The following is a 25,814-nucleotide window of genomic DNA, read 5'->3' on the forward strand; positions in this document are numbered from 1 at the left end:
GCACCCTTCTTGTGGGCATATGTTAAAAGAAGCCCGTGATATTTCAGTCCCTTTCAGCTGTGACTCATTATTGCAAATAGCGGTGCAGTGAAGGGATGAGAAAGGAATTTAAATACACTGACTGACAGAATTTTAGGGAGAGTGATATGCAAGGAGATAAAAAGCAATCAGAAAAATTTGCATAAACCCTTGTGATCTCAAAGGTCATCTATTTAGGAATCTACTAATGCAAATACATCTTTTAAAAATTCTGGATGATTATTTAATTGAAAAGGAAAAAATGTAAATGAATCAAATCATCGAAGTAGAGTTGATCTGTGTCAATGGCAACTAAAATAATGCACTTTGGGAGGAAGAAAACTGGCCCTATCATATATAAGTCCAGATGGAATTATAAGTTTGACCCTTCGTTTAGATTTAGTTCAGCACCTTAAACTATACTGGTATCAAAGAACTCTATGAATTCACTTCTGAAAATAAAGTTGAGGTGGGACTATAACTCAGAGAGCAAGAGAACATGCCTGGCATACGTGAGGCCTTGAGTTTGATCCCTAGTACACATGGTCTACTGAGCACCCTAGAAGACAGCCCTGGTGGTCTCTAGTAATGCTAGTTCTGATAAGCCCAGTATTGCCAGATCTGACCAACAAAACCATTGGGCCGCTCCTAACAAAGCCCAAGCCCTAAGCATCATTGGGGAACCACCCCCAATCAGCTCCCAATCACAAAATGCATTATTCTATTGGGAAAGAGGATGGTTTCATATTCATTCATTTACTTGAACTTTACAATGGTCCTCAGGGGTAAGTATCATCATTTCCTCTTTATAAGAGAGTCTAATATATATGTACTGACAGAAGATTTTATGTCTTTAAAAAAAAAAAACTTTTAATCTCGAGTGCCCAAGTAATAAAACCTAAATCGAATGTTATAACAGAACTTCCTAAATGTTCTGCTTAAGATGTAGATCTTTTTGAAGGAGTCCAGGAGCTGAGAGATGGGTTTCAGCTACTCCATCTGTTCTCCTCCCTGAGTTCAAACCCCAGTGCTGTCATTTACTGACTGTGTGACCTTCGGGATTTATTTCTTTAAACCTCAGCTATCACTACAGCTGCTAATAATGCTGTGTCAAGTGGTTGTAATAATTAAATTTGAAGGTAAGAATTGAGGGGGGTGAAGTATTTAGTACAATATATGACACATATTAATGCTCAAAAATTGTAATTTTCTCTACTTTATGAGTATGCTTAGAAATGCTGGGCTAAGCATACTATTAGTCCAATGCTGATTTTTTTGGCAAAATAGGCCGTGTTAAAAAATTTTAAGTATGCCTACATCATCTGATTCAAAATGAATGAGAACAAAATGAGAGACTGATGTATCGCTAGATGAGGAGCAGAATCCAGGGGTCTCACGTGGCAGCCAGGCAGGAATTCTTAGAGCCTGTGAAGCATCTCCCTGCAAACTTAATGCAACACACTGATATTAATAAGCAGCACAGGATCTGGTATGAGGCTGCCTGCTGCCTTTCATACCCCATACATTCATTTCATTATTTACTAGGACATCAGTCAGACCTTTTGCCACGCTGGGGAAGAGATTCGCTCATTTAATTTCCAAGCAAGGGATAATTAGTACTGATGGTGATTCATTGCTACAGGAATCCCACATCTTTTTTATGACATACTTGTGAGGATATTTGAAAATTCCTTGGCCATCTCTGGGACTTCTAGTTAATTCAGTTGTATTCTTGTCAGCTCTGTTTTTACCTTCCCCCATGAACGTATCTTTAAATTATGCTAATGGCATAGTCATGTATAATGAAGAATCGTGTGGCTGATATTAATAGTTTTGTGGGATAAAAGATAAGTGAATAAAAGTGAATAATAGCCATGACTTGGACAGTGGTAAGTTAAGCAAAAAAGAATAGGGAAAGAGGTACCAATACTTAATAAGCATCTTTTACGTACCAAGTTTTAAACTAGTGACTTTATATGTCATCCCACTTTGTCCTCCCAACCATCTTTCTATGCCCTGCCCCCATATTGATCAGGGCGCCCTCTTGCTTCTACAGTGCCAGATTCTTGATCAACCTTTGACCTTCCTCACTTCCTTTGCCTGTCAGAAGGTTTTTTAACTGGGCCTCCTTTAAACATGCACTCTACGTGACTCTCAGCATATCCCATGGAATTTTTCTCCTCCCAGTTCTCCTAGGATTCCTTCTTGGCCTTTTACGGTTTCTCCTTTTGTCCCTGAGACTTTTGTGTTGGAGTTCCCTTGAGTTCACTTCCTGGACCCTTTCCTCTTTTCCATGGATACATATCCTTAGAATTACATCTGGATGCTAAAAATTTTCAAACTCATATTTCCAGCTCAGACCCATCACCTGAACTCATTGATCCCATGCCCACTTGGTATCTCCACTTTAATATTGAATATGCATCTCACAGCTAATGTATATTCTTGCCCCTGACCTTCACCCTCCACAGCCTTCTCACTGCAAAGAGTCTTCCAGTCTCCTAGTTGCTTAAATCCCTTTTCTCTCACATGTGCTTCAACTAACCTGTCAGTCAAGGTGGTGGCTCCATCTCTCTGAAACCCAGTATTCTCTCTCCCTGCTCTGTCCCACTTCCCTCAATCCCTCAATCGCCCTCCTTCCAACCACTGATATCACTCAGTTGTAATGGCAAGAACTGCCTAACAGGCTTTCCTTCTCTGCTCCTGTCCCCCTCCCACCCCCCGGAGTCTTTTTATGCCACATCCAGGGAAGCATTTTAGAGCATCAATCATCACTATCACTTCTCTGCTCACACTATCCAGAGACTTCCATCTCGATGCCCTTACAAATCCTTAACTGTTTGTCAGACAAGGCAACAACTTTCCTACACTGGGGCCCCTGCACTGTCTACTCACCTGCCTCCTTGGGCCCTGGAAGAGCGGGGGCAGGGTCTTCTCCCAACCCCTCAACACCCACAGGGCCTCCTCCCATACGGCACAACTGCACACTTTAGACACTACCTGTCCTGTGCCTAGGGAAGTTTTCAATTCCTCGTGTTTATCCACTTATTTAAGCTTTGTTTTTGATCTGGAAAGTGGAATCTTAACTACTAAGACAGACACTGTTAGTATAGCCTACTTTACAGATGCAGAAACTGAGGCATAGAGATGCCAAGAAGTTTTTCCAAGGCCACAGAGCTGTGGAAGTGGGCCTGGGATTTGAACCCATAGGCTGGTCCCAGAGATTCTGTGCTCTCACCTCTTGTTAGTGGCCCTGGCAGGTTCTGTGATCTCATCTTTTGCTAGTGTGGCCCTGGTAGATGAATAAGTAAAAAAAAAAAATAAGGGAGACTAGTATCAGCGATTATAGCTAGCATGCACAATTCCCAGTGTGCCAGCCACCAGGATGCCTTAGATGGGGTTCTCCATCTGCAGATAGTGTGGTGGGCAAAGCTTGGGAACACACTTATGCAAGGAATAGATTGAGTCCAGAGTGAGCAGAGGGGAGAGTTGGCAGGCAGTGGTTGGCTCCCAGTATCTTCAGAAAGCTCTAGGACTGGAATGACCCTTCAGTGGATACCCAAAGGCCCTCAGAGTGCTCAGCACTCTGTGTCCCAGCCCCTGAGGCCAAGGGCTGGTTCCTTCCAGCTGGAGTGAGATAGACCACTCTGGCCAGGAGTCAGATGCTGGGGAATGTACATCACAACCTCCCCAGCCCTTGGCAAGTGCATGCTGGGGCCCTGAAAAGGAGTGCTAGAGGGAGCACTGCAGCACTTCCTACGCGAGGTGTGGATTTCACATGCTCTCTTATGCAATCCTTATCACTTCCTGTGATGAGTTATGCATTTATCATCCTCCGTTTATCTTAAGAGTGAGCCAGAGTATGGAGAAAAGTACTTTGCCCAATGTTGATCACCAAGTCAGGAGAAGCTGTGATTCAAGGCAAAACTGCCGGGTAAATTACTGACCGCATGACCTGGGCTGTTATTCCTAAGTGGATGCCAGGTCCATGCTCTTCACATTGTAGTGGGAACAGTTATGTGGCTGGTGCAGGCTTCCTCTCCTTGGAAATAACTTCCCTTTCCTTGAGCATGGGGTGCTGCCTAATTCTTGCACATCAATCAGAGCCACCAATGTGATCCCCTGGATCTCTGGGATAGGCACACACATACACAAACTTAGTCCAAGGAGATTCGTAAGTGACCCAGGGATAGGTCAAGTCTCCCCTGGGAACAAAAGAGCAAGAGCTAAAATAGAATTTTTCCTTTGCAGATGCTAAAATAGAATGCTGCAAACTTGAAGCTGCCTCCAGCCATGTCCAGCCTTCTCTCCATGAGAAAGGCCAACCACAGGGAAAGAGTGAAAAATGAGGACAATATACAGGGATATAACTCAGTGGCAGGGCACTTTCTTTGCTTGTGTTAGGTCCTGGGTTTTATCCCTGGTAACATGCGCACACATGAGAGAGAGGGAGAGAGAGAGAGAGAGAGAGAGAGAGAGAGAGAGAGAGAGAGAAAGAGAGAGAGAGAGAGAGATCTGGTTGTATTACCAGAGTCTTAAGAATTTCTGAGTTCAGAGGTCCTACCTCTAGTTTCCTACTTCAGCCTCTAATTTCCCCCTCTTCAGAGTCAAGGGGTTGTAGATGTAAATCAGTGGCAGTGCACATGCCTTGCAGGTGCAAGATCCTGGGTTTGATCCCTATATCTCCCTCACCACCCCCAAAGCTGCAGGAGTAGAAAAAAAGTAAAGTTCCAAATGACAGTTCTGCAAGTTTGTGATGTTTGTTTATTCTTCTGAAACTATTATAACTTAAAACTACATAATAGGGGGTTAAAGAAGTCCTGAATTCAGAACTACCCCTAGACTTCCTTCTTTTGTGGCACAGTAAATTCTCCTTTGACGGAAGAATGGTACAATGGGCAGGACATTTGCTTTGCCCACCGCTGACGCAGGTTCGATCCCTGACACCCTATATGATTCCCTAAGACTGACAGAAGTGATCCCTGAGTGTAAGCCCTGAGTACCACCAAGTGTGGTCCAAAAAACAAAAATAACTGGGGGGCTGGAGGATAGTACGGTGGGTGGCGTGTTTGCTTTATATACAGCTAACCTGGTTTGCATCCTGGCATCGCATATGGTCCCCGAGCACCACCAGGAATAACCGTAACATCGCTAAGTGTAGCCCCAAAACCAAAATAAATAAATCTTTGTCTCTAAGTTGCACATAGAGATTCCTTTCCACTAGTGGGTATAATGGCATGTTTACATCAAGGTGCAAATTTCAGTAATGTATTGGTCCATTTTTTACTGTGTAACAGAGTCAGATTCTCAGTGATTTACAAAAACATCCATTCCGCCTTCCCATATTTATGGATCTAGATATTAGTGGGTAAGCGACTGCAGTTAGACCAGGTTTATTCCAGGCTGTAGTTCTGGTACAGACCTGCTTTATGCATCCTTATTCTGGGGTAGAGAGGAATGAGGCCATTTCCTAGGCATGCTCTTCTCACTGAGGACCAAAGGAGCATAAAAGGTCAAGTCAATTGGTGCCTATACACTTAGGGCCTCCGCTAGCTGCTCCCACACTAACATTCCTATGGTCAAAGAAAGTCACGTGACAGGGAAAGGCACTCCGCCTATAAGAAGGAATTAAGAACCAGGACCAGTGATGCAATCTTCCACAAATCGGGGGTGGGGGGTTGAAGGGGAGAGCGATGAGGAGAGGGTGCTGACTGATCCTGACACAGCAGAACATCCCAGCCCAACACCCCAAGGTTGAGAAGGTGTCACATCACCTACACCCCCAAAGGGAGAACAGCTTCTGCTAGAATTACCGCAGCGTCAGCTGAACCCTAACACCTCAGCACTGCGAACGCCGCCTCCAGGCGGCTGCTCTGTGGCAGGAAAGCCACATCCGCTTCCAGAGATCAAAATCAATTTTAAATAGACACAGCTGTTCCCTAGCCAAGGGGGTGGGGGACAGTCAGAAGGGAGAAGGGGAACCCTAGAAGAATTGAGTTTCTTTCTTTTCTTGTCTTTATTTTTTTTTTTTTGCTTTAAGTCGTTGGGATAACCAAAGCAGTTTTTTTTCAAGTTCAGTTATTAATTTCAGGAAGAAAGGATTGCCAAGTTTGCTATCATTTTTGAGAAAAAGAAGTGGAAGATCAAAGGGATGCTTTCTAGCAGAGGTTTTCACCTCAAAGTGAGTTTGGAAGCTTTTCACAACAGAAGGATCCAACACAGAGCTAGTTTTGTTGTTTGATGTGCCCCTCAGATGGATAAATCAAATGCCCCAATTGAATTCAGTTCAGCCACTGTTTACCGATCCTCTTCCATGACCGTGAGCTCCCTTGCGGAAAATATAAACAATGCCAGGAGTGGGCCTTGCCCTGAGTGTGAGGTCTCTAAAGCTAAATAGATAATCTTCGAGGCTCTGTGTTTGTTCACATGTAAAGGAGGCATACCTGACCTCTGAATCCAGAGGGTCCTTCCAGAGAGAAAAATTCTAAAATTCGCTAAGTGGGTGCTATTCTTTGTTCACTTGCTGATAATTAAAATTATGGGAATTTATGCAGAAAGAAAATCAGACCAGCTGAACTTTGGGGATCCTAGACCCAAACAGGGATGTTCCAGTTTCTCCCCCCATGGAACAGCCAAGAAATTTGGAAGCAGATGGCCAGTGATGCTGTCAGTTTAGTTATGTTCCCCTTCTATCCCACTTCTCTCCTTATCATTCTCAGTTCACAAGGGTTCATATATCCTGTCTTTACACTTTTTACTTCAATTGCACTGAGAAAGTTTCAGTATAAGTAGGGAATACAAAGGGTAGCAGCATTTACACACTGGGATCCTATTGGCCTCAGTCTGAGTTCCAGTCCTTCCACTGGTCAGTTCATCCCCCTGAACCTCAGTTTTCTCATCTGTCTGGAGAAAGATGTTGAAGGCAGCATCTTCCTCAAAGGACTGGCTTAAGAAGTAAAAGCTTGCCTGTGGTGTAAGAACCCTCTAGAAGCCCTCTTTACACATGTGCTTTCAGGTAAAACTGGACTCCAAGCCCACTCACTCATTTAGTTTCTCCTTAAGCTAGAAAAGCTTTCAGAAAAGGTTTATGCCATTACTAAAATTTAACTTTAAAAAAATTTTACTGTAATAACTTTGTTGCATGTTTTTCACATAAAAAAATATCACTGTCCTCCCGTTGTTCATCGATTTGCTTGAGTGGGCCCAGTAACGTCTCCATTGGAGACTTTGTTGTTACTGTGTTTGCCATATCGAATACATCACGGGTAGCTTGCCAGGCTCTGCCGTGCGGGCGAGATACTCTCAGTAGCTTGCCAGGCTCTCCGAGAGGGGTGGAGGAATCGAACTCGGGTCGGCCATGTTGGCTGCGTGCAAGGCAAATGCCCTATGGCTGTGCTTATAAAAGGATGTGCTACCTTAAACCAAAATATCAGAAATTTTAAAAGAGATCCACTGAGATACCCTCCGCAAAATAGGGGTCCACCGAAGATACCCTCTGAGTTATGACAGTAAAAAATAAAACTGTAAGGGAAAAGGAGGTGGCATAGAGGCCAGGAGTACAAAACTTTCATTTGCAATGACCCAGATTTGATCCCTGGTACCAGATGCCCCCCCCTAGAACTTTTAGAGTGGCCCCAATAGCCTCCAGATTCCCTGTACCTGAGCATCACTGAATAGCAGGTATTTTCAGAACCAGAACATTGAGCCATCTAGCTGGTTTGGCCAACTATTGCTGGGAGTGATCCGCAGCGCCCCTCACCCCCTCAAATCCATGTGGTGAGTAATATATATGGCCACTTTCTTGATGGTTTCCAAAGACAATTAAGGAACAGCTGTCCTGGAACACTCCTCTCTGGGTCTCTGTCCTCCCTCAGAGCTGCATTTCCTTTACCTGCACAGAGGTGCTGTGGAATGAGCTAAGTGCCCTGACTGTTCATTTTTCGGGAGACATTCACTGATATCACTCTTGGTTTGATACTTCCTAGTGGACGTGAGAGGGTGAGAGCTCAGGTCTGTCTTCCTTTGCTTTCCCAAAGGAAGCTGTGTCCTCCTAGAGGACACAGATCGCCCCACTCTTCCAAAGCACTGAGGCTCCCCAGTGTTTCCAGGGCCCCTCAGGGGTCCCTCATTGGTTGGGGTCAAAACTCAAACCGTTTCTTTCATCTGAACCATTTCATGTCTTTGATACAGGACAGCTGTTTCAGAACTAGACAGATGCACTCTTGTATTCACTATCCTAGTGATTTGGTGGCGGAATGGGGTATGCTAAAGATGGATCCAAAGTGCTGGAAGCAGGTCTGGGGTTGGAGATGTGCATTTGGATCCCCAAGGAGCCAGAGTGAAGTGGGGAGACTAGCCCTTCTCTACAGTGCCTACTGTCCCATCTCGATCTGTCCTTAATAATAAAAAAGTAAAATTATTTTATTTAGAAAACTGTAAGGAAGATACAGAGAGAGAGAGAGAGAGAGAGAGAGAGAGAGAGAGAGAGAGAGAACATCTTGAGTTGTGGTGCAATTAGCAGAGAATGCTCCTCCACCTACCTTTTTAATACCAAACTTTGTAGCTCTTGGTTTTCAAAAACAAAATGTCTGGTAATCAGCTATTCCTGGGCCAAGATGCTAAGTACCACTTTACTACAATACAAGATTCTCAGGGGCTGATCAAAAACATAGTGGCCTACTGGCATTGTTCTGAGAAATTCTGCTTCCCTCTTGAACCACATATACACCTAATGACATGTGCTTCTGAATGTAAGGTTATACATTGTTTTACATCACCCTAATATAAATTAAGGCAGGTCAAACAATAGAGAAATGTTTGTTTAAGATAGAAACTCCACAATTTACTAGGTAGGGATAACACATTGCCCCAATGGAGTTTGGATAAAATAACTCATTCCTAATGATGTATATAATTGGACAGCCCATTCTGAAAGGCAGGCAGATGGTATAGGGACAGTTCTTTAGGGCACACTAAGGAGACAGTCTGTCTTTTTGGATCTTGACAGTTTTCCCAGAACATTTTAGTGTTGGAATATTTCATTAACTCTAGGAGGCTAAGGGCAAGATTCAAGACCCTTTGTTCTCCTTTTTCTGTGTCCTGAACACTTCTACATCTGAGACTTGTTTGCAATGAGTCAGTCATCCAGTGATGTAAGGTAAAGGTAAAGGTAAAGGCCCTCCCGTTGATCGTCGATTTGCTCGAGCGGGCCCAGTAACGTCTCCATTGGAGACTTTGTTGTTACTGTGTCTGGCATATCGAATACTCTCGGTAGCTTGCCGGGCTCTCCGAGAGGGGCGGAGGAATCGAACTCGGGTCGGCCATGTTGGCCGCTTGTAAGGCGAACGCCCTACCCGCTGTGCTATCACTCCAGCCCTTGTTAAGGTCTTAATTCTTCTAGTGCTCGGTTTGTTGTTTTGTTGGTACCTAATAAATACATTCTCTGTGGTCTTGAATGAAAGCCATGCTGTACTTTATTTTTGGGAAAGGAAGCACAGTTCCTAAGGGGAGACTTATTCTATCAGACATGTGGAGTAGAAAGAAATGTACTGAGAAGGAAGCAGTAACTTGTAAGAGTCTAGGCAAGGATGGGGCTACAGAATACTGAAAAATGAACACCCTCTCCCTTTGAATTTATCGTTTAGTTAAATGAAAAGATGGAGAGAGGGTGAAGGATAGAGCAAAATATGGGTTAAAATGATTTCTAAAAATCCCATTCTTGGAAAACCTCGTGCTTCTCTTTACAATTTTTTCTGTTATTAAAAAATAAACAAACAAATAAATATCCCCACCTCTCCCATCCCGCTGCCACTAGAAAGTCTAAGAAACAAGTTTTACACGATGGAGATCACAAGGAGTATATGATCTGTGAGAAAAGAATAAATTACCCACTTAAGGTGGGCCTTTGAAGTATTTCAAGCCACTAGGGGACCATTTCTTGAACCAAAAGAACTAATTTACCAGATGGGTCCCCAGGGTCTGGGAGAATGAGCACAGGGCCACGAAGCAGCTACTCCCCTGATGCTTCTCCCCCAGATCAGTGCCTCACAGGGAGTGAAAGGCATGTGGTTGGAAGTGAGACTCACAACATCTCTGCATACAGGGATGAGACCACCTCCTCTGGGAAGAAAGGAACGGTGAGGTCAGAGTGTCAGATTCACCTGGGCTCAACCTGATACTACTTCCTTTATACTGGATGAGTACAAGTCAAGTTTTTAAACCTGCAGTTGTTCCAGGTCTGTTGAAAGGGGGGAAAATAGGCCTATCTTCAGCTTTAGGAGATTTGCTCGAGCGGGCCCAGTAACGTCTCCATTGGAGACTTTGTTGTTACTATGTTTGGCATATCAAATACGTCACGGGAAGCTTGCCAGGCTCTGCTGTGCGGGCGAGATACTCTCGGTAGCTTGCCGGGCTCTCCCAGAGTGGTGGAAGAATCGAACTCGGGTCGGCCATGTTGGCTGCGTGCAAGGCAAATGCCCTACCGCTGTGCTATTTAGGCCAAGTTAATGGAAATAAAGCAGATGAGCACAGTAGATAGCCATGATGGATGTCTTAAAGAATAGGAGCTTCCATTGCAACTGTAGCCATCACCGTCACCACCATCTCTAACTTCTGGGTCGGCATCATTGACAACCGTTATTCTTCCCAGGATTCACCTGTGTTGATTATCTTATTTACCTTCTCCACAAGTCTATGAAGTCAATAGCAATATTATGCCATTCTATGAATAAGACCAGATGAGGCTCGGTTCTGTGACTTATCCATTGTCATAGAACTGGTTAGAATGAGATTAACACCCTGCAATGAAGCGGTTCCTCTCCTGGGAGAGGATGAGATGAGATCACAGATGATGACAGTTAATATGTTCTGTCAATGAACTTTAGAATAGGGGCTTCACTGAGATAAGAAATTAAACTAAAGTGTGACTAGCTGTCTTGATGTCATTAATTTTAGTTTCGCTGGGGGAAACTTGAGACAGCTTTGGAGTGCTAGAAAATAAAATTTGCACCCAATCCTAGGGACACTTGTACTTTAACAGGCAGAAGATTAAACAAGTTACCGGGGGTGGAGGTGAGCATTGGAACAGGACTTTGGGGTGTCCTGATGGTTCTCGACAAGTGGGCATGCATGTTTCATGTACTCTACCTGGCTCTGGCCCTAAGTCTAGTGTCACTAACAGAGACTGTGATAAAACCAGGAGTCAAATGGCCAGGCCATCAGTAGAGCTCCCTTGTAAGCCTCATGATGCATGGAATAAGTTGTTGATTCAAAAAAATCAAGGAACATCCAACAGGGAAAAATTTTATTTCTATCTATAAAAATATACACTTCTGGGACTGTAGAAATAGTAAAATGTGTAGTGCTCTTGCCTTGCACCTGGAAAACCCAAGTTCAATACCCAGTGTCACAAATGGTCCCCCAGGCCTTCCAGAAGTGACCCCTTAACACAGATCCAAGAGTAATCCTGAACACCACAGGTTATGGTCCCAAAATGACACACAAAAATAGAAATAGACACTTTAAATATATAGTCTTATGTATTTAAGTCTATGGTTAATGTGTAGACTTCCTATTTATCAATTTCATAGCAATTTCATAATTCTGAATTATGAGCTATTCTTAAAGAATAATTTGAAAATGAAAAATAGAAGTGACTTGATTGATTAAATACATGTACAGTATGTATGCCAAGAAGTCTAGAGGGGAAAGTCACTATTCCAATGAATGTGCTCTGTGTCCACATGATATCCACACATGAACACAAATGTGTGAGGTGTCTTCTATATATTCTGTCAGCATATACTGTTTATTGTGTATATTATTATATATGTGTGTGTCCAACAAATAAACTATATCTGTGTTTGTGTATGCTATGTGAGTACAGTATACACATATGCCTCTATGTTTCCTATATAGTCTCTATACATACGTATAATCAACACCAGTACACATACATTCTTTTCTCACTATGGACTCTCTCCCTAAGTCCCACAATCCTCTGCCCTGCTTTCCCTCCTGTTTCTTTTTTCCTCTGTGCCTCCATTTTATGGCTGTGGTGATGAGGGTGACTAATGGCCATGTTGAGGAGCAGTGCTGGGAAGGAGAATTCAGCCTAGCTGTTAGGTTCCCTGCCTGCACATTCTTCCATCTTTGTCTCTGTCTCCTGGACTTCTTATCCGGGTCCCTGAGGCCTGGACCCCTTGTCTGAGGGATGCTTTACCCTTTTCCCTAGAGCACATGTTCAAACCCACTCAGCCAAAGTGAATCATGTAAATGTACAGAAGATACATTTCTAGATTGGCTGGGATTTGCTGGTGACAATTGGAATAAACAGAGCATCCATCTGCAGAGAGGAGGGGGAGTCCCCCGGGACTCAGGGGAGAGAAGGGGAGGAAGCCAGGGACAGCAGCACACAGAAAAGAGAAAGCAGGAAAAGCCTCGTAGTGCTTCCTGAGGCTTGGGAGGGTATTCACATTTCTGTATTCACACAATAGTTGTCAATTTTGAACACCTGCCCAAGGCTGCCCAGGCAGTGAGTCTCCTTGGGGCATATGGACACTCCTGGGCAGCTTTCTGTGAGCCCAGCTATCTGGAATCACCCCCATGAATGTGGCCGGCCCGGAAGGAAGCTTTGGGGGTCTACACTTTAGCACACCCCTTCTAAGGCTTCTGTAGCAAGAGACTTTCTCCTCACTTTTCAAAATAAAGGAAACAGTCCAAGGTCTAAAGGTGTGCCTTTCAGGGCCTGGTAAGAAGCACAGTTTTCAGGAATGACCTTCAGAGTTGAAGCGCAGAGCACAGCAAGCTCCATGGGCAGCCAGTGGCACAGCCCAGTGTGTTTCTCAGAGTCAAGGAATCCATCACACTGGCTTATCTTTCAGATCACGACCCATCCCACCCTGCCCCATGCATGAACTGAACCTTGAAGGACAGCGTATGTGAATGCTGAGCCAGAAAGTAAACAGGGTCACCACGGGAATGCAGATTCTCACCCCCACCTCATCCACTTGATAGATCTTTCTGGATAACTGAGAGATAAGTGGAGGAAAGATCCACTGGCATGGACCCCCTCTCATGTACCTTTCAGCCCAGTTTTATGATCATGAGTGTGCCCATGACATACTTACTCATGACTTACTTTTGGTTCTGTGCTCAGCTCAGGGGTCACTCAAGTAGGGGCTCATGGTACTGGGAATTGAACCCAGGTCAGCCACATGCAAGGCCAGCACCTGAACTATTGTACTGCCTCTAGCCCAGAGAAAACTTCTTAACTGTGTGTTTTAATCTTCCCTATGTAGATTCCAGTTACCTTCCTTTTCTCAAAGGAATTATTGCAAGGCTAAAATAAGAGAAGAAGCTAGAAAGTATCTTGGAAAGTTAAATATGATTTGAATCCCTGTTTACAATCAAAGACAAGAGAGGTTTTAGTGAGAAAGCAAGTATCAGCATGGATATGAAGTTATGAAGGATGGAAAGAGGATTTTGCTTCTCCAAGACAGTTTGGAAAAGCATCTCTTATGTAACAGTGGTTATAATCAAGGAAAAAGTGGACATGAACTTTGACTTCCTAGGGTCATTGATGGCAGTCTGAGTCTGGGCTATTTGTAACAGGCCATGGTCAAATCAGCCCAAAGAAGGCCATTTATTTCTTCCAACTTCCATGGAATCCAGGACAAGGAATAGGCAGGACTGCCTTGGGGACTCTGGATCAGGAATTTGATTGCAAGTAAGTAAAACCCATGAAACTTCTTCAAATTGCCTCAAACTCCATTTCAAATTAGCAAAATGGTGGCTAATGGTGAAATGTGCTACAAACTAAGGAATTGTTGAATGTTAACTCTAGGGGCTAAAAAGAATCAGAGGTAGAGGCAGAAATGAGAAAAGAGGCCCTGAGGTCTGAAAGAATGACCCCAGCAAGCTTGCCAGGAACAGGAAGGGAGTGGAAGAAGAGGAAGTGAGAGTAAAGACTGTGCAGGGCCCTGGATCCCCTCTATGTGTGGGCAAGTGTCACCCACACTCTGTCAGGAGCTTGACCATCCAAGGGACAGGAAGCAAATCCATTGGATGGTCCATTTTCTGGAATCTCTGGTTTGACTTCCTTGCAATTTGTTAAAAAAATTATTTTACTTTTTGACTTTTTTGGGGGTTGGGGGTCACATCCGGTGATGTTCAGGGGTTACTCCTGGCTCTGCACTCAGGAGTTACTTCTAGTGGTTCTGGGGGAACCATATACGTAAAGTAAAGTAAAGGCCCTCCCGTTGATCATCGATTTGCTCGAGCGGGCCCAGTAACGTCTCCATTGGAGACTTTGTTGTTACTGTGTCTGGCATATCGAATACTCTCGGTAGCTTGCCAGGCTCTCCGAGAGGGGCGGAGGAATCGAACTCGGGTCGGCCATGTTGGCTGTGTGCAAGGCAAACGCCCTACCCGCTGTGAGGTAAATGTGATAACCACTACACTACGAAAACTGGCAGTGGGGGGGGGGGGGGCATATGGGATGTCGGGAATTGAATCCAGGTCAGCCACATGCAAGACAAATAACTTAACCACTATACTATCTCTCTGGCCCTGATTCCCTCCCAATTCTTTACCCAACATTGTTGCCTGGCCCCCATCCACTGCCTGCATCTCCATTTCTGTCAGTCTAGAGGAGAAGCTGGAGTGTGTAATCTCCAAAATGTTTTCATTTGATTATAGTTCAGCTACTGGATTTCCTGGGACAATTCTAATCTGTGCCACTTGTCTGGGCTTAAATATTCATAATATCCTCATTCACTCACAAGTGTCTCAGTTTGGTTTTGAATTATAAGGTCCCTGTTCATGAGAGAAGGAAGGCTCACATGGCAAATGTTGATGTCAGCAGAGTGGTAGGTTCTTGGCCTTCCATCTTGCTAGGAATGTTAGTGGGAAAGGTCAGATTTAGACTGTTTTGTTACCTGGATCACCTAGGAAAAGAGGTGGGAAAAGTTAAGGGGGAGGGAAGAGTAGATCCAGTAAATCATTCCCCTTTCTTTCTCGATGGCTTAAGTGGAGAAGAGAGGATAATTGTTCTCAGGCTTCCAGATCCTTTTGTATGTGGTCTGTGTGTGAACATACGGAGACACAGCTGGGGAAAACTCCCTTTTTCATCTTAAGAAAAAAAATCTCAAAAAATGAAATTTTTTAAGATCGGGGAGGGACCCTGGGAATTTCTAAAGTGAGTCTCTAGGAATTTCAGTAGTGCTCTCTCTCTCTCTCTCTCTCTCTCTCTCTCTCTCTCTCTCTCTCTTGCCCTACTAAGAAAAGGAGGGGTGAAAAGGAGGCAACCATGAAGGGAGGGGTGAAGGGGGAGAGAGAGAGAGAGAGAGAGAGAGAGAGAGAGAGAGGCCTAAGGAATGTGTCTTTGCTTTTTTGTTTTGTTTTGCTTTGATTTGATTTGAAGATTCTGGTGTGTGGGAATAATCTCACTGAAGAGGAAAATGAGTAACACTTGGTCACTTTGTTTACTGTACAAACACGCTCACACACATCCATTTACAGAGCACTTACTATAGACTGGGTGGCAAGGACGCAAAAGATGAATAACACATGAAACATGAAAAAAAAACTGACCAACCTCCCCCACCAGAAGCCTCAGGAAAGTGGGAGGAAGGCCTGTGAATAGATCTATCCCTGTGCCTTTGGATGGGTCCTACACTAGCTGTGCAAGTGTTCAGGCACACACATACACATACCCACAAACACTTGCATGGGCACACAATTCTCCAAACGGAGTGAGCTGCTCTGAATTTTCTCAGGTTTATTCCAAGAACACCCCTCCCATCCCTCATTATTTTTGTATTTGCATATCTGCTGACAATTTTTTGTCCACATAACAGAAAATTAGTCATCTAAAAGCAAAGAATTCAGTGACATTTAGTACATTCGCAAGCTTGTATAACCACAACCTCGATCTCGTTGCAAAGCATTTTCATTACCCCCAATAAAATCCAGTAGCCATAAAGCAGTTAGACCTCATGCTTTCCTCCCTGCAGGCATGGCTGAATGTCTATCTTCTGTCTCTATGATTTTCATATATACTGGTTATCTCTGGAAATTTCACATAAAGTAAATCATTGATGTGTGACTCTCCATGCCTGGCTTTCTAATGGGGGTGGGGAGCGGGGAGTGGCAGACCTAATTGGTCCATTTTTGGTTTAGCTACAATGCCATATCAGCGCTTCATTTCTTTTGGTGATTGAATAATATTCCGTTGTTTAAATATACGACAATTTGTTTATTTGTTCATATGGGGGCTATCTTCTGGGCATTGTAAGTGCTTTAATGCCAGCACTATCTGCCTATGGTGAATAAGGTTCTGTGAACACTTATATGCAGTTTTTTGAAAAATCTATTCTCAACAATTTGGTGTTGTAGGATACAGCGTGGATAAGATCACTTTTTCAGGGTCCCCAAACTGCTTCTCTCAGTGGCAGAACACTTTTCAAAGACCCAAAAAGTTCTCTGATTTTGATCACACCCCCTCTGCCAACAAAACTGAAGGAACTGAAAGAACTCAAGCCTGGCTTACCACTAAGTCAGGCAGCTTCAGTTCCCTGGTTTGTCCAGTGGGCCAGAACTTGTGCGAATGAGTCTAAACCAGGGGTGTAATCCCCATCTGACCAGTTAGCTGTCAAGCGAAAAGAGTGAAAAATCGTGTCTGCTGCCACACATTCCACCACCTAATACTGCCCTATCCTCCTGCCAGAGCTCGTTAGTGGTCACAGGGGATGGAGCTGGCTTGGAGGGATGGAACAGGAATGTGCTTTTATGGTTCCATATAAAGGTGGGGGAGGGGCAGTAATCTAACTTCAAGGCACAGTGGCACAGTGAGACTAAATGGGAATCAGCTGACACACTCTTCCAGTCCTGGTCCATACCCAATACTTCAGTCTCCTCATCTCTAAAATGGGAACAACCATCCTGACTCCAAAGAGATGACAATGGATGCTAAGCAGGGTACACATATTAGCAGGCGTCTAATATGTGCTGTTGCTCTGACGGGTGCCTGCCCTCTGTGACCCTCAACATCGTTTTCTGCGGCAGACTCTGAGTAGATGTCCCAGGGAGGGACAGAGCAGGAATGGTGGAGCGCTGTGTCTGGGGGCGACCCTGGCTATTTTAAATTGGCCTATTTGCATGGAATAAAGCTTGCCATGGTAACGGGGTCTGGTGGCAGGAATTCTGGAGTAAAAAAAAAAAAATGCCAAGACTGTGCTCTGGCTGGAAGAGCAGCGAGATGGTTATTCATTTATGGTCACCTCTGTCTGCTGTCTGGGAGGAGAGAGTGGGTAAACAGAGGCAGCAAGACTCAGGGCTTCTTACTCCCAGTGGGAGGAGATAGCAGGAGTCTCACTGATTTCTTCCAGTCTTCTTTCCCGGCGTGGTCCTCAGCTGCTCACCCCTAGTATTGGGCCCCAGCCGAGGACCTGGTTCTGGCAGCTCTCCCAGCTCGGGTCCCAGAGACCACGGACAGTTCAGGCCTGGGGGAGGGGGGAGGGTAAAAGCAACATCTCCCGTGGGGAAGGACCGAGCGTTTCTTCGCAGGAGAGGGGGGAGGGGGTCCGAGGGAGGTCAGGGCAAGTTGGGGCGGCAGCTTCGGTGGAAGTAGGGTGGAGAGTTGAGGGGTACGCAGGGCACTTAGCGTCGCTCCTCACTGCTGTCACAGTCCTTAGCCGCATTTCAGGGAAGCAGCAGAGCAAGAACTCGGCTGCTCCCTAGCTCCAGCAAGCAGCCCCGGTCCCCGCCCTCACCCCGAAGCTCCATCCTCGCTTCCCTCTCGGGCCCCCTTTTCAGAGCACCCCTCTGTCTCTGTCTCTGTCTCTCTCTCTCTCCTAAGCGCCCACCTCCTTCCCAGCCCCAGATCGGCGCGCGGGGCGCTAGTTCAGCAGGGCGAGGCGGCCCCAACGCTCCGGGGAGGGGACGGAGGGCCGGCCGGGGACCCCGCGTCCCCCACGCGGGGTCGGGGGCACCACCTCCTGCCCCCCGAGGGCCGCCGCCAGCCGCCCCCGCCCTCCCGGAGGTGTGTCCGCGGAGTGGGGGCGCGTGCGGCCGCGGGTGCGCCCCCGCCCCCGGCCCCGGCCCCCTCCTGAGCGCGTGGCAATGGTAGGCTCCATTGAAAGAGTGCCGGGCGCGCGGTGTCCTCCAAGCCGCTCCCGGCGCTGGGGTCTCTGCGATTGCTGCTCCTCCTCCTCCTCCTCCTCCCCTTCCTCCTCCTCCTCCTCCTCCTGCTCCGTCCACCTCCCTTTTCTCCTCCTCCTCCTCCTCCTCCTCCTCCCCCCGCGCGCCTCTGCCGCGGCTCGGGCTGGAGGCGCCGCTGTCATTCCTGCGCCCGAGGAGCCGGCGCTGCTGCCGCCCGTGCCCGGGGGTCGGGGCGCTTGGGGGAGCCGGGCCGTGGGTGGGTGGGGGACACAACAGGTAGAGGCGGGGGCGCCGGGCCGCGCGCCCCCACCCCTCCACCCGCGCATCATGCAGCTCTTTGTCACCTCTCTCGCCCCCAGGCCAAAATCCTGAGCATGATGGAAGACAATAAGCAGCTCGCGCTCCGCATCGATGGGGCGGTCCAGTCGGCCAGCCAGGAGGTGACCAACCTGCGAGCCGAACTCACGGCCACCAACCGGAGACTGGCGGAACTGAGCGGCGGAGGCGGCCCCGGCCCGGGCCCGGGAGCGGCGGCGGCGGCGGAGTCGGCGGCGGCGGCGAGCATGGAGAACCAGCAAGGTAGGGACCACCGGGCCATCGCGGGCCGGACCGCGGCCGGCCACTGCCCCGGCCGCCCGCGAGGGGCCCGGGACGAGGCGTCCCCCGCGCTCCCGGAGAAATCGCTCTGCTTTGTGGTCTGTAACCCTTTCGGCTCCCCTCTCCTGCCGCTGGGACTCGCAGGCTGCTGTCAGAACCGAAGCCGGGGTTCACACGGTCACGCCGGTGCCCGGCCAGCACGAGGGAGGCGCTGCCGCCCAGGGGTCCCTGCTGCCGGGACAAAGTGCCTTGGAGGGGGCACGCAATCCTCCTGCAGCTCGAGGTGCAAACTTTTCACGCCCGGGGCCTTTGCTCTCACTCCAGGCAAAGGTGAATGCCAAGGCCCCTTCCCCTCCGGGTCCCCAAGGCTCCTTCCTCCTGGGGAACCACTCTCCCCCCCCACCTCTACTTGAGACCTCCAGGCCTCCGTGGCCGCGCGCCTAGGGTAGAGGGTTGAACTGGTTTTGCACTTTTCTCTGTAAATGCCAAATCCCTTGTCTCCGTTGCATCTGGACTTTATTTTCTCCCCATTTCAGATCGCGCAGGCTTTGGAATATATCGATGCAACAGTAGATGCTCTGCTCAGCAGGGAGTTTAGATTTCCTGCAAATAGGAACACCAACAAGAGCACTTTTCAGTGGGGGAGAGATCTTAGATCTCAAAGGCTGAGCCACCGCTCGCTTGGATGGTGCTGCCCAGAGTCGCTGCTTGAGGGACTCTTTGCAGTTTAGAGTCGGAGAGGGAAAAAGGACAGCTGGGTAGTGCTGACATTGAGAATGAAAGCTCTGAGATCTGCTACTAGGGTTAAAGGTGGAGAGAGAAAGCCTCCCAGAAACCTAGTACCCTAGTACCCTTGGTTTCTGGGAATTGGAAAGTAAATGGAAAAGCTGACTTTAGAGGACCCCCTCCCCTCTTTCTCTCTCTTCTCTCTCCTTTTCTCTCTCCTTCCCCTTCTCTCTTTCTCTCCTTAATTGCAAGAAAGAGAGAGAAAAGGAAGGAAGGAAGGAAGGAAGGAAGGAAGGAAGGAAGGAAGGAAGGAAGGAAGGAAGGAAGGAAAGCCCAGGCAGAAGGCCCTTGGGATAACTGTGTCACTTAACAAAGTACCAGGTACCAGTTGTTCAGTGGCTTAAAAGGATTTTCCCGTTTTGTTGTCCTTTCAAGAGCTTCTTCTAACTCTAGAGCATCTGTTACATTAATCCTTCTCTGGGTCAGTTTCTGTCTCTTTCTTACCTGGCTGGAAGAGGCGTGCTGGGTGTGGGTACAAGGCATCAGTTGTGTGTTGCGTTCCAAGTAAGTTGGCACTTTGGGAGCCCATGAAAAGTCTTAGGAATTGGGGCTGTGATTTGGTACCCACGGAGCCATGACGTAATGGTGGAAGAGTGGGGAGGTTTCTGTGCTGGGGAACTGCTACGCTGTCATGCAGAGACCTTGCTCTGTGTCTTGTGCGTGGCAGTCGCTCTCTCCACTGGTACCATGGGAAAAAAAAAAACAGGAGGGGAGACTGCATAACAATGTTCAGGAAGCGCTCACAACTGGTGTCTTGCTTAGAATCCAAAGCTATGGTAAAGGGGACTGAACAATGGAAAAGTTAAGTTGCTTTTATCTGTCCAGGTTCTGGATGCAGATGGAGCGTGCTAAGGTGGTCAGTGCAGAAAGATCCACCACGCAAAGTGGACATGGAGATACTTAGCTGATGGCTGAATTGTTGGGGTGGCACAACACTGGCACTTTCTTCTTTTTTGCTTTTTCCTATGAAAACCGCAGAGGACTGTGGAAATGCAAATGGCTTTTGGATCTCTTGATAGCCTTAAAAACATACAAAATGAGTAGCTCCCTCATGCCCCCAGGAGCATGCCCCCCATCTCTAGCAGTGATTGGCTGTGGGTGGTAGCATGCAGAGTGATCTGGATTTTTCCTCTGTGTACCACTGGTACTTTTCAAAACCTTTCCTAGGGGGCATTTGGTGATTATGTAATCAGAAAATCAAATGTTGAAGGTTTCAACTCGACTTAATTGTTGGCCACATAGCCTCCAAAATAATGTGAATTTAAACTAATGTGATGGTTGAAAAGAAAACAGCATCTCCCCCCGACCCCCCCTCCCAAAAAATCCATTGGGGTATCATTTACTTATCTAAGGCAAATGTTCCTCAGCCCAGTACTTTTTACATTATTTATCTTCTGCGAACTTGTTTGGTTTTTTGTTTGTTTATTTGTTTTTCTCATGACCTGTGCTAGCAGGTTGCCAGACTGCAAGGCTGGGGCAGAGGTGGAAAGGCTTCTGCTAGTGCATCTGTATTCCTAAAGGACAGGTTGTGGTTTCTCGCAAGTTAATTTTCAAGTGTGGTTGATTGGTTTCTTCATCCTCCTTTATAATATACCTCCAGGAAGGCTCATAGCAGCTCAGCTCCTGGGGGTTCCTGTCTACTCTTCCGAATTCCTCTTCTGTTTTAATTTTGTCTGTGTTGGTGTGATTCAAATGAACCAAAACCCTAAGAGTATTTAGTGCAATTGAGTTATCACTTTTCAAATCAAGGTTTGGAATGAAATGAGTATCTTTCAGAATGCAACTGTAAAAGCCATCTTTTAACTAAAGGGCATTATGCACATATTAAATGCATGCTAATGTACTTTTAATAATATTAGCACAAATGGTTACAAGCAGCAGTCACCTTTTGCTATCGCTGCCAAGAAATCATTAGATCCATTTTCAACTTTTTTTCTGCCATTTTTAAATGAATTAAACAAGCGCGTCAATCCCTCCTTAGATATTCTGTGTGGATGATATCTGACAATAGGTAAGCTGATGGAGGAAACTTGGATTTTCCCAGAGGGTTAATACAGTGTATCATTTAAACAAAATATTAACTTGGTTGATACCTTCTGTGAGCTGGCATGGTTGCTATGTAACAGTCTAGAAAGTGAACTGCTGAAAATCTGGGCTTTCGACACTTTGCAGGATCTTCTTTCGGAATCTGTGTTGAAAGAACACTTGGCAGCCAGCCCATCTTCTCTCTCCCAGCTTCAAGTGAGTTGGATAATCCCTAATGAGGATGCTGGCATACAGTACAGAGGGCATCATACAGCGGGACCCATTCCATCACTCCCAAGATGCCTCTTGGGTTGGTGGGGTCAAAATTGTCTTTGACAGGTGGACAGAAGGAGGCTTGGAAAGAACAGAGCCAAGCATTTGTTCCAATTCGTCTTGTTGTTGGTAGCCAGAGAACGGATTTGTTTAAAGTAACATTTCTAAGCTGTTTTCCTGTGTAACATCGTTGGAAAAATGTGTTTAAAATGCTTGCTGTTCTTTGAGGGAGAAATATAGCAGTTTGTTTCTCTGAAAATGTTTTATCTAGCAAATGACTAATATTAGATTCAATGGGTTGCTTTGCTAAGCATAGAATAAAACAATTAAATGCCATCGTATCCCATTCAAAATAGGTATTAGCTATAGATAACATAAAATACCTCTGCCCAGTAGACTGTATATGTAAGTCTTTACATTTGTTAATTTTTAATAAAATAATTATATTTATTTGTCTATGCAGGTGAGATGCTGGTAGCATCTTTCTTTGGTGTTGGGGATTTATCACCTAGTCTCTGTTAGAAATGGATAAAGAAAGAGGTCATTTTCTTTTTTTAGTCTTTCTGAATGTACATAAATACAAGGTATTTTTTCCCTAGCCTACATTAAAATAGACTCTCACCTCAGGTCTGACTGTTTCTGTCTCAAGTTACTCCAACTCTGGGAACTCTCCTGAAGTATTAATGACTTTGGGGTAGAGTTGAATGTGTGAGTAATCTGTGGAGATGTTAGATACTTTTTGCTTTGCATCCCCTTCACCATTCATTCTGCCTCCTCAATTCTGCATTGATCCATACTTTTCCCAAATAGACGTTTCATCTTCTTTTCTTGCAAAAGAGAATTTTCAAGTGGCAGAGAAGATGAGGGAAAATAGGATGGACTGTTTGGGGGTCTTGGATTAGCCTGCCCTCAATGACAGAATTACCAAAGAGAACACATACCTTGGTGTTCCAGCCTTGTCAATGGGCTGAAAGAAATATGGAGTTTTTGCTTAAATCTGGGAGATTGTCCTGGGATGGAACTCCAAAGTTCTCCCAGAAAAATCACAAGACACCATCACCAAGTGATTACTTACAGATCAGTACATCACAGTGGAAATTACTTATCGATTGCCTATTATTTGCTGCCTTCTTCTAAAGCATTGTCTTTGTAAAATGCCTTCAGAGGACCCTCTTAAATCAAACTTCTGGTATGGCTTAATTACTTGCTTTCAATATTTTATGGTTTACTGAGATTTTTCAAAACTCCTGTGATATTAACCAGAAGTCTATCTAATTTTTATAATGGGAGCTTAAAGATGCAAACCTACAGTGCTTAAAAAGACCAGATATATTGTTGTCCATCCCTTTATCTCCCTGACCAAACCCGACAAACTACTGGCACTTTTTAGGAATTGTGTAGAATATAATTTGTGACTTCCTGGCTGCCAGTGAGCTTATAGCAGATGGGCTTGGCAGGTGGGAGTTGCTCATTGGAAGGCAGCCGCGCACCAAGCAGAAGGTCAAGCTCGGGGTCCTGGATATGTTTACTGTGTCCTTCATCTATATTTATTCCTGAGTTATAGCATGAAGGAAAGTGAAGTCAACATGAATTCATCCAGTCTCTTCAGTTTTTCTAGAATTGGTTTGTATGAACGTTAGACATTAGCACTTGACTTCTTAGCCCCTGCCTGAGGCCAGGGGATGGGTTTTTAAGTGATCTTGTAAATGATAATTAGCCCACACCATTTTGGCTGTATGTTAGGGCAATTAATGCATGAATGACAAGGGGTGCCTTCAACCGCAGACACTGATATTTTAGTTATTTGAAATGCAAGCAGAGTGGTTTCTGGCAGAGTCAGTTTTTTAAAAAGCTTCCCCAAATCCAACAGAGTGCTTATCCATTGTGGCGGATCCTACCTGGTGATTCAGAGGAGGTCAATGTTCCAAGGGCCCAAGTCATCACCTTCAGTGTCCCCTGTCAGACCCATCTCAATTGTGCAGAAGCTGTGGGAAGGCCAGGGAAAGGAACCTCATCTTCCATCCCATGTGGCTGGATGAGACCAGAACATTCTTGCTTATTTAATGCTACTTCAGATCTAAGCAGCGGAGTCCAGGTTGAACTCCGTGGGTATTCCTGCTTCTCCCTCAGAATCTTAAGCTGCTGGAAACATGAAAGAAGCCAAATGTCATTTTAATGAGTTTGGCGAGAGCAACTGTAGGAGCAGGTGGCTTCTGTATGGTGGGAAATCATTGGTTCTCAATTCGTTGGGGGCTGACTTTACCTTGTTAGACCTAGGGGTCAGACTTCTGAAAAGTTTCATCCTTGAACGAGCTGAGACTCTAGATGCCAGAGCTCAGATGGGTCTGGCAATAGGTACGCCTGCAAAATAGAACCTCTGAGATGCTATGCTCCCTTGTGTGATGGGTAGTGGGGCTGGGAGGATGGAGAGAGGTTGGAGAAGGAGAGGCTATGCCCAGCTTTCACTTCCATCATCCTCTTTTCTCAGAGCAAGCTCCACAGTGGTGCCTTGGTGGCTATGCAAATGTCTTCCATGTCCAATATTGGCTCAGTACTACAGAATGTTTGCAGTGAAGTGAATCATTAAGAGCAGAGTACCCTCTGAAGGGCAGTAGGTTCAGAGCTAATATTTTTACACTCACCTTGGTCACTTCATTATGATTCTGAGAACTTACCTCCTGTCTTGATCCTACAACCCCAAATGTTCCAGAACCATCTTGACTATGGCCTATTCATCTTATTGGTGAAAGTCAATAGTTAAGACTGAGAACTACATTTGAGAGCTTTGTTGAACTTCTATATAAATAGAATACTAAGTGTACAGATAATAAATATAGTAGCAAAGTGCATCAAACTTTGATCAGATTTCTTGGTTAAATCCGAGCTCAAGGAGATGACAATTAGTATACCCTTTTTTTGAAAGAGGTAACCAGAACTTGGGTGTAGTTGCTTGTCTACCTTGGCATAGTATTGACTGGGGTGGCGATGACAAATGCAAGCTTTGACTTCACTTTTACTTGGATTCAAGTCATATCCGTAGAGGTTCTATGTATTAATGTATTAAAGCAACGCATTCAATCCTCATGATGATTTAGAAAAAGATGTCATTCTTATACTCAGCTGTGGCACAGGTGATGTTACTTACTAAAGATCATACTGCTGTTAAGTGACCAAGATCTGACTCATGGACTTTGACCAAGCAGATCCTGTGCTTTTGCTATTCCAGCTGAGGCTCAGTTGACATAAAACTGTATGTTGGCAAATGCAACGCTTTGACCATCAGCAAATTCAAGTACCGCTCAGTCTCTATTATTAAACTGTGCGAGCTCCTCACTTACAAACATCCATTGATAATACAAAGATGGAGGGAACTATAGGCCTACCTCCATTCTTGATTATTCTTTTTCCTGACTGATGGTAGTTTCTGGGTGCACCTGGAGAAATCTTACTATTGAGACTTAGAGGAACAGTGATACTTCTCACTTAGGAATGAGGCTAACTGAGAAAGAAGGAATGAGCTTCTGCTTGTTTGCAAGGTTAGCAACTCCAATTGTTGTGCCAAAGTTAATAACCATGAAAAGAATATGTGGGATCCTAGACTGGATCATCTTACTTTGGGTGCTTTGTATGCATTTTCTCTCCTGGACAGGGTGATTCCAAGCAAGACTGAAGTCTTGTAGTCCCTTATGTTTCATTCAGTGCAAGTCCATACCATTTCCTGGGTTCTTTCCCCAAGTCCCTAATTGCCTCCAGATGCTCAAGACCACAGACAATCAAGAACTGAAAAATTTATTTTTTAGTTGTTTTTATTTATTTATTTATTTATCTGTTTTGCTTTTTATGGGTCATACCCAGCAATGCTCAGGGGTTATTCCTGGCTCTGCACTCAAGAATCGCTACTGTGGTGCTCAAGGGACCAGATGGGATGCCAGGGATCGAATCTGGGTTGGCTGTGT

At 45.5% G+C, this 25,814-nt stretch overlaps 1 protein-coding gene across 3 annotated transcripts in view; it reads left to right on the forward strand.

The window, feature by feature from the left end:
- KAZN (kazrin, periplakin interacting protein) overlaps positions 1-25,814 on the forward strand; it is a 1,209,760-nt gene that overhangs the window by 761,470 nt on the left and 422,476 nt on the right. For all 3 annotated transcript variants that reach the window (XM_056122674.1, XM_056122677.1, XM_056122678.1), the window contains exon 3: positions 18,537-18,756. In XM_056122674.1, coding sequence (XP_055978649.1) covers positions 18,537-18,756 — 220 coding nt within the window. The remainder of the gene's footprint in view (positions 1-18,536; positions 18,757-25,814) is intronic.

Source organism: Sorex fumeus, unplaced genomic scaffold (genome assembly GCF_029834395.1).
Source record: "Sorex fumeus unplaced genomic scaffold, SorFum_2.1 ptg000047l, whole genome shotgun sequence".
NCBI classification, from domain to species: Eukaryota; Metazoa; Chordata; class Mammalia; order Eulipotyphla; family Soricidae; genus Sorex; species Sorex fumeus.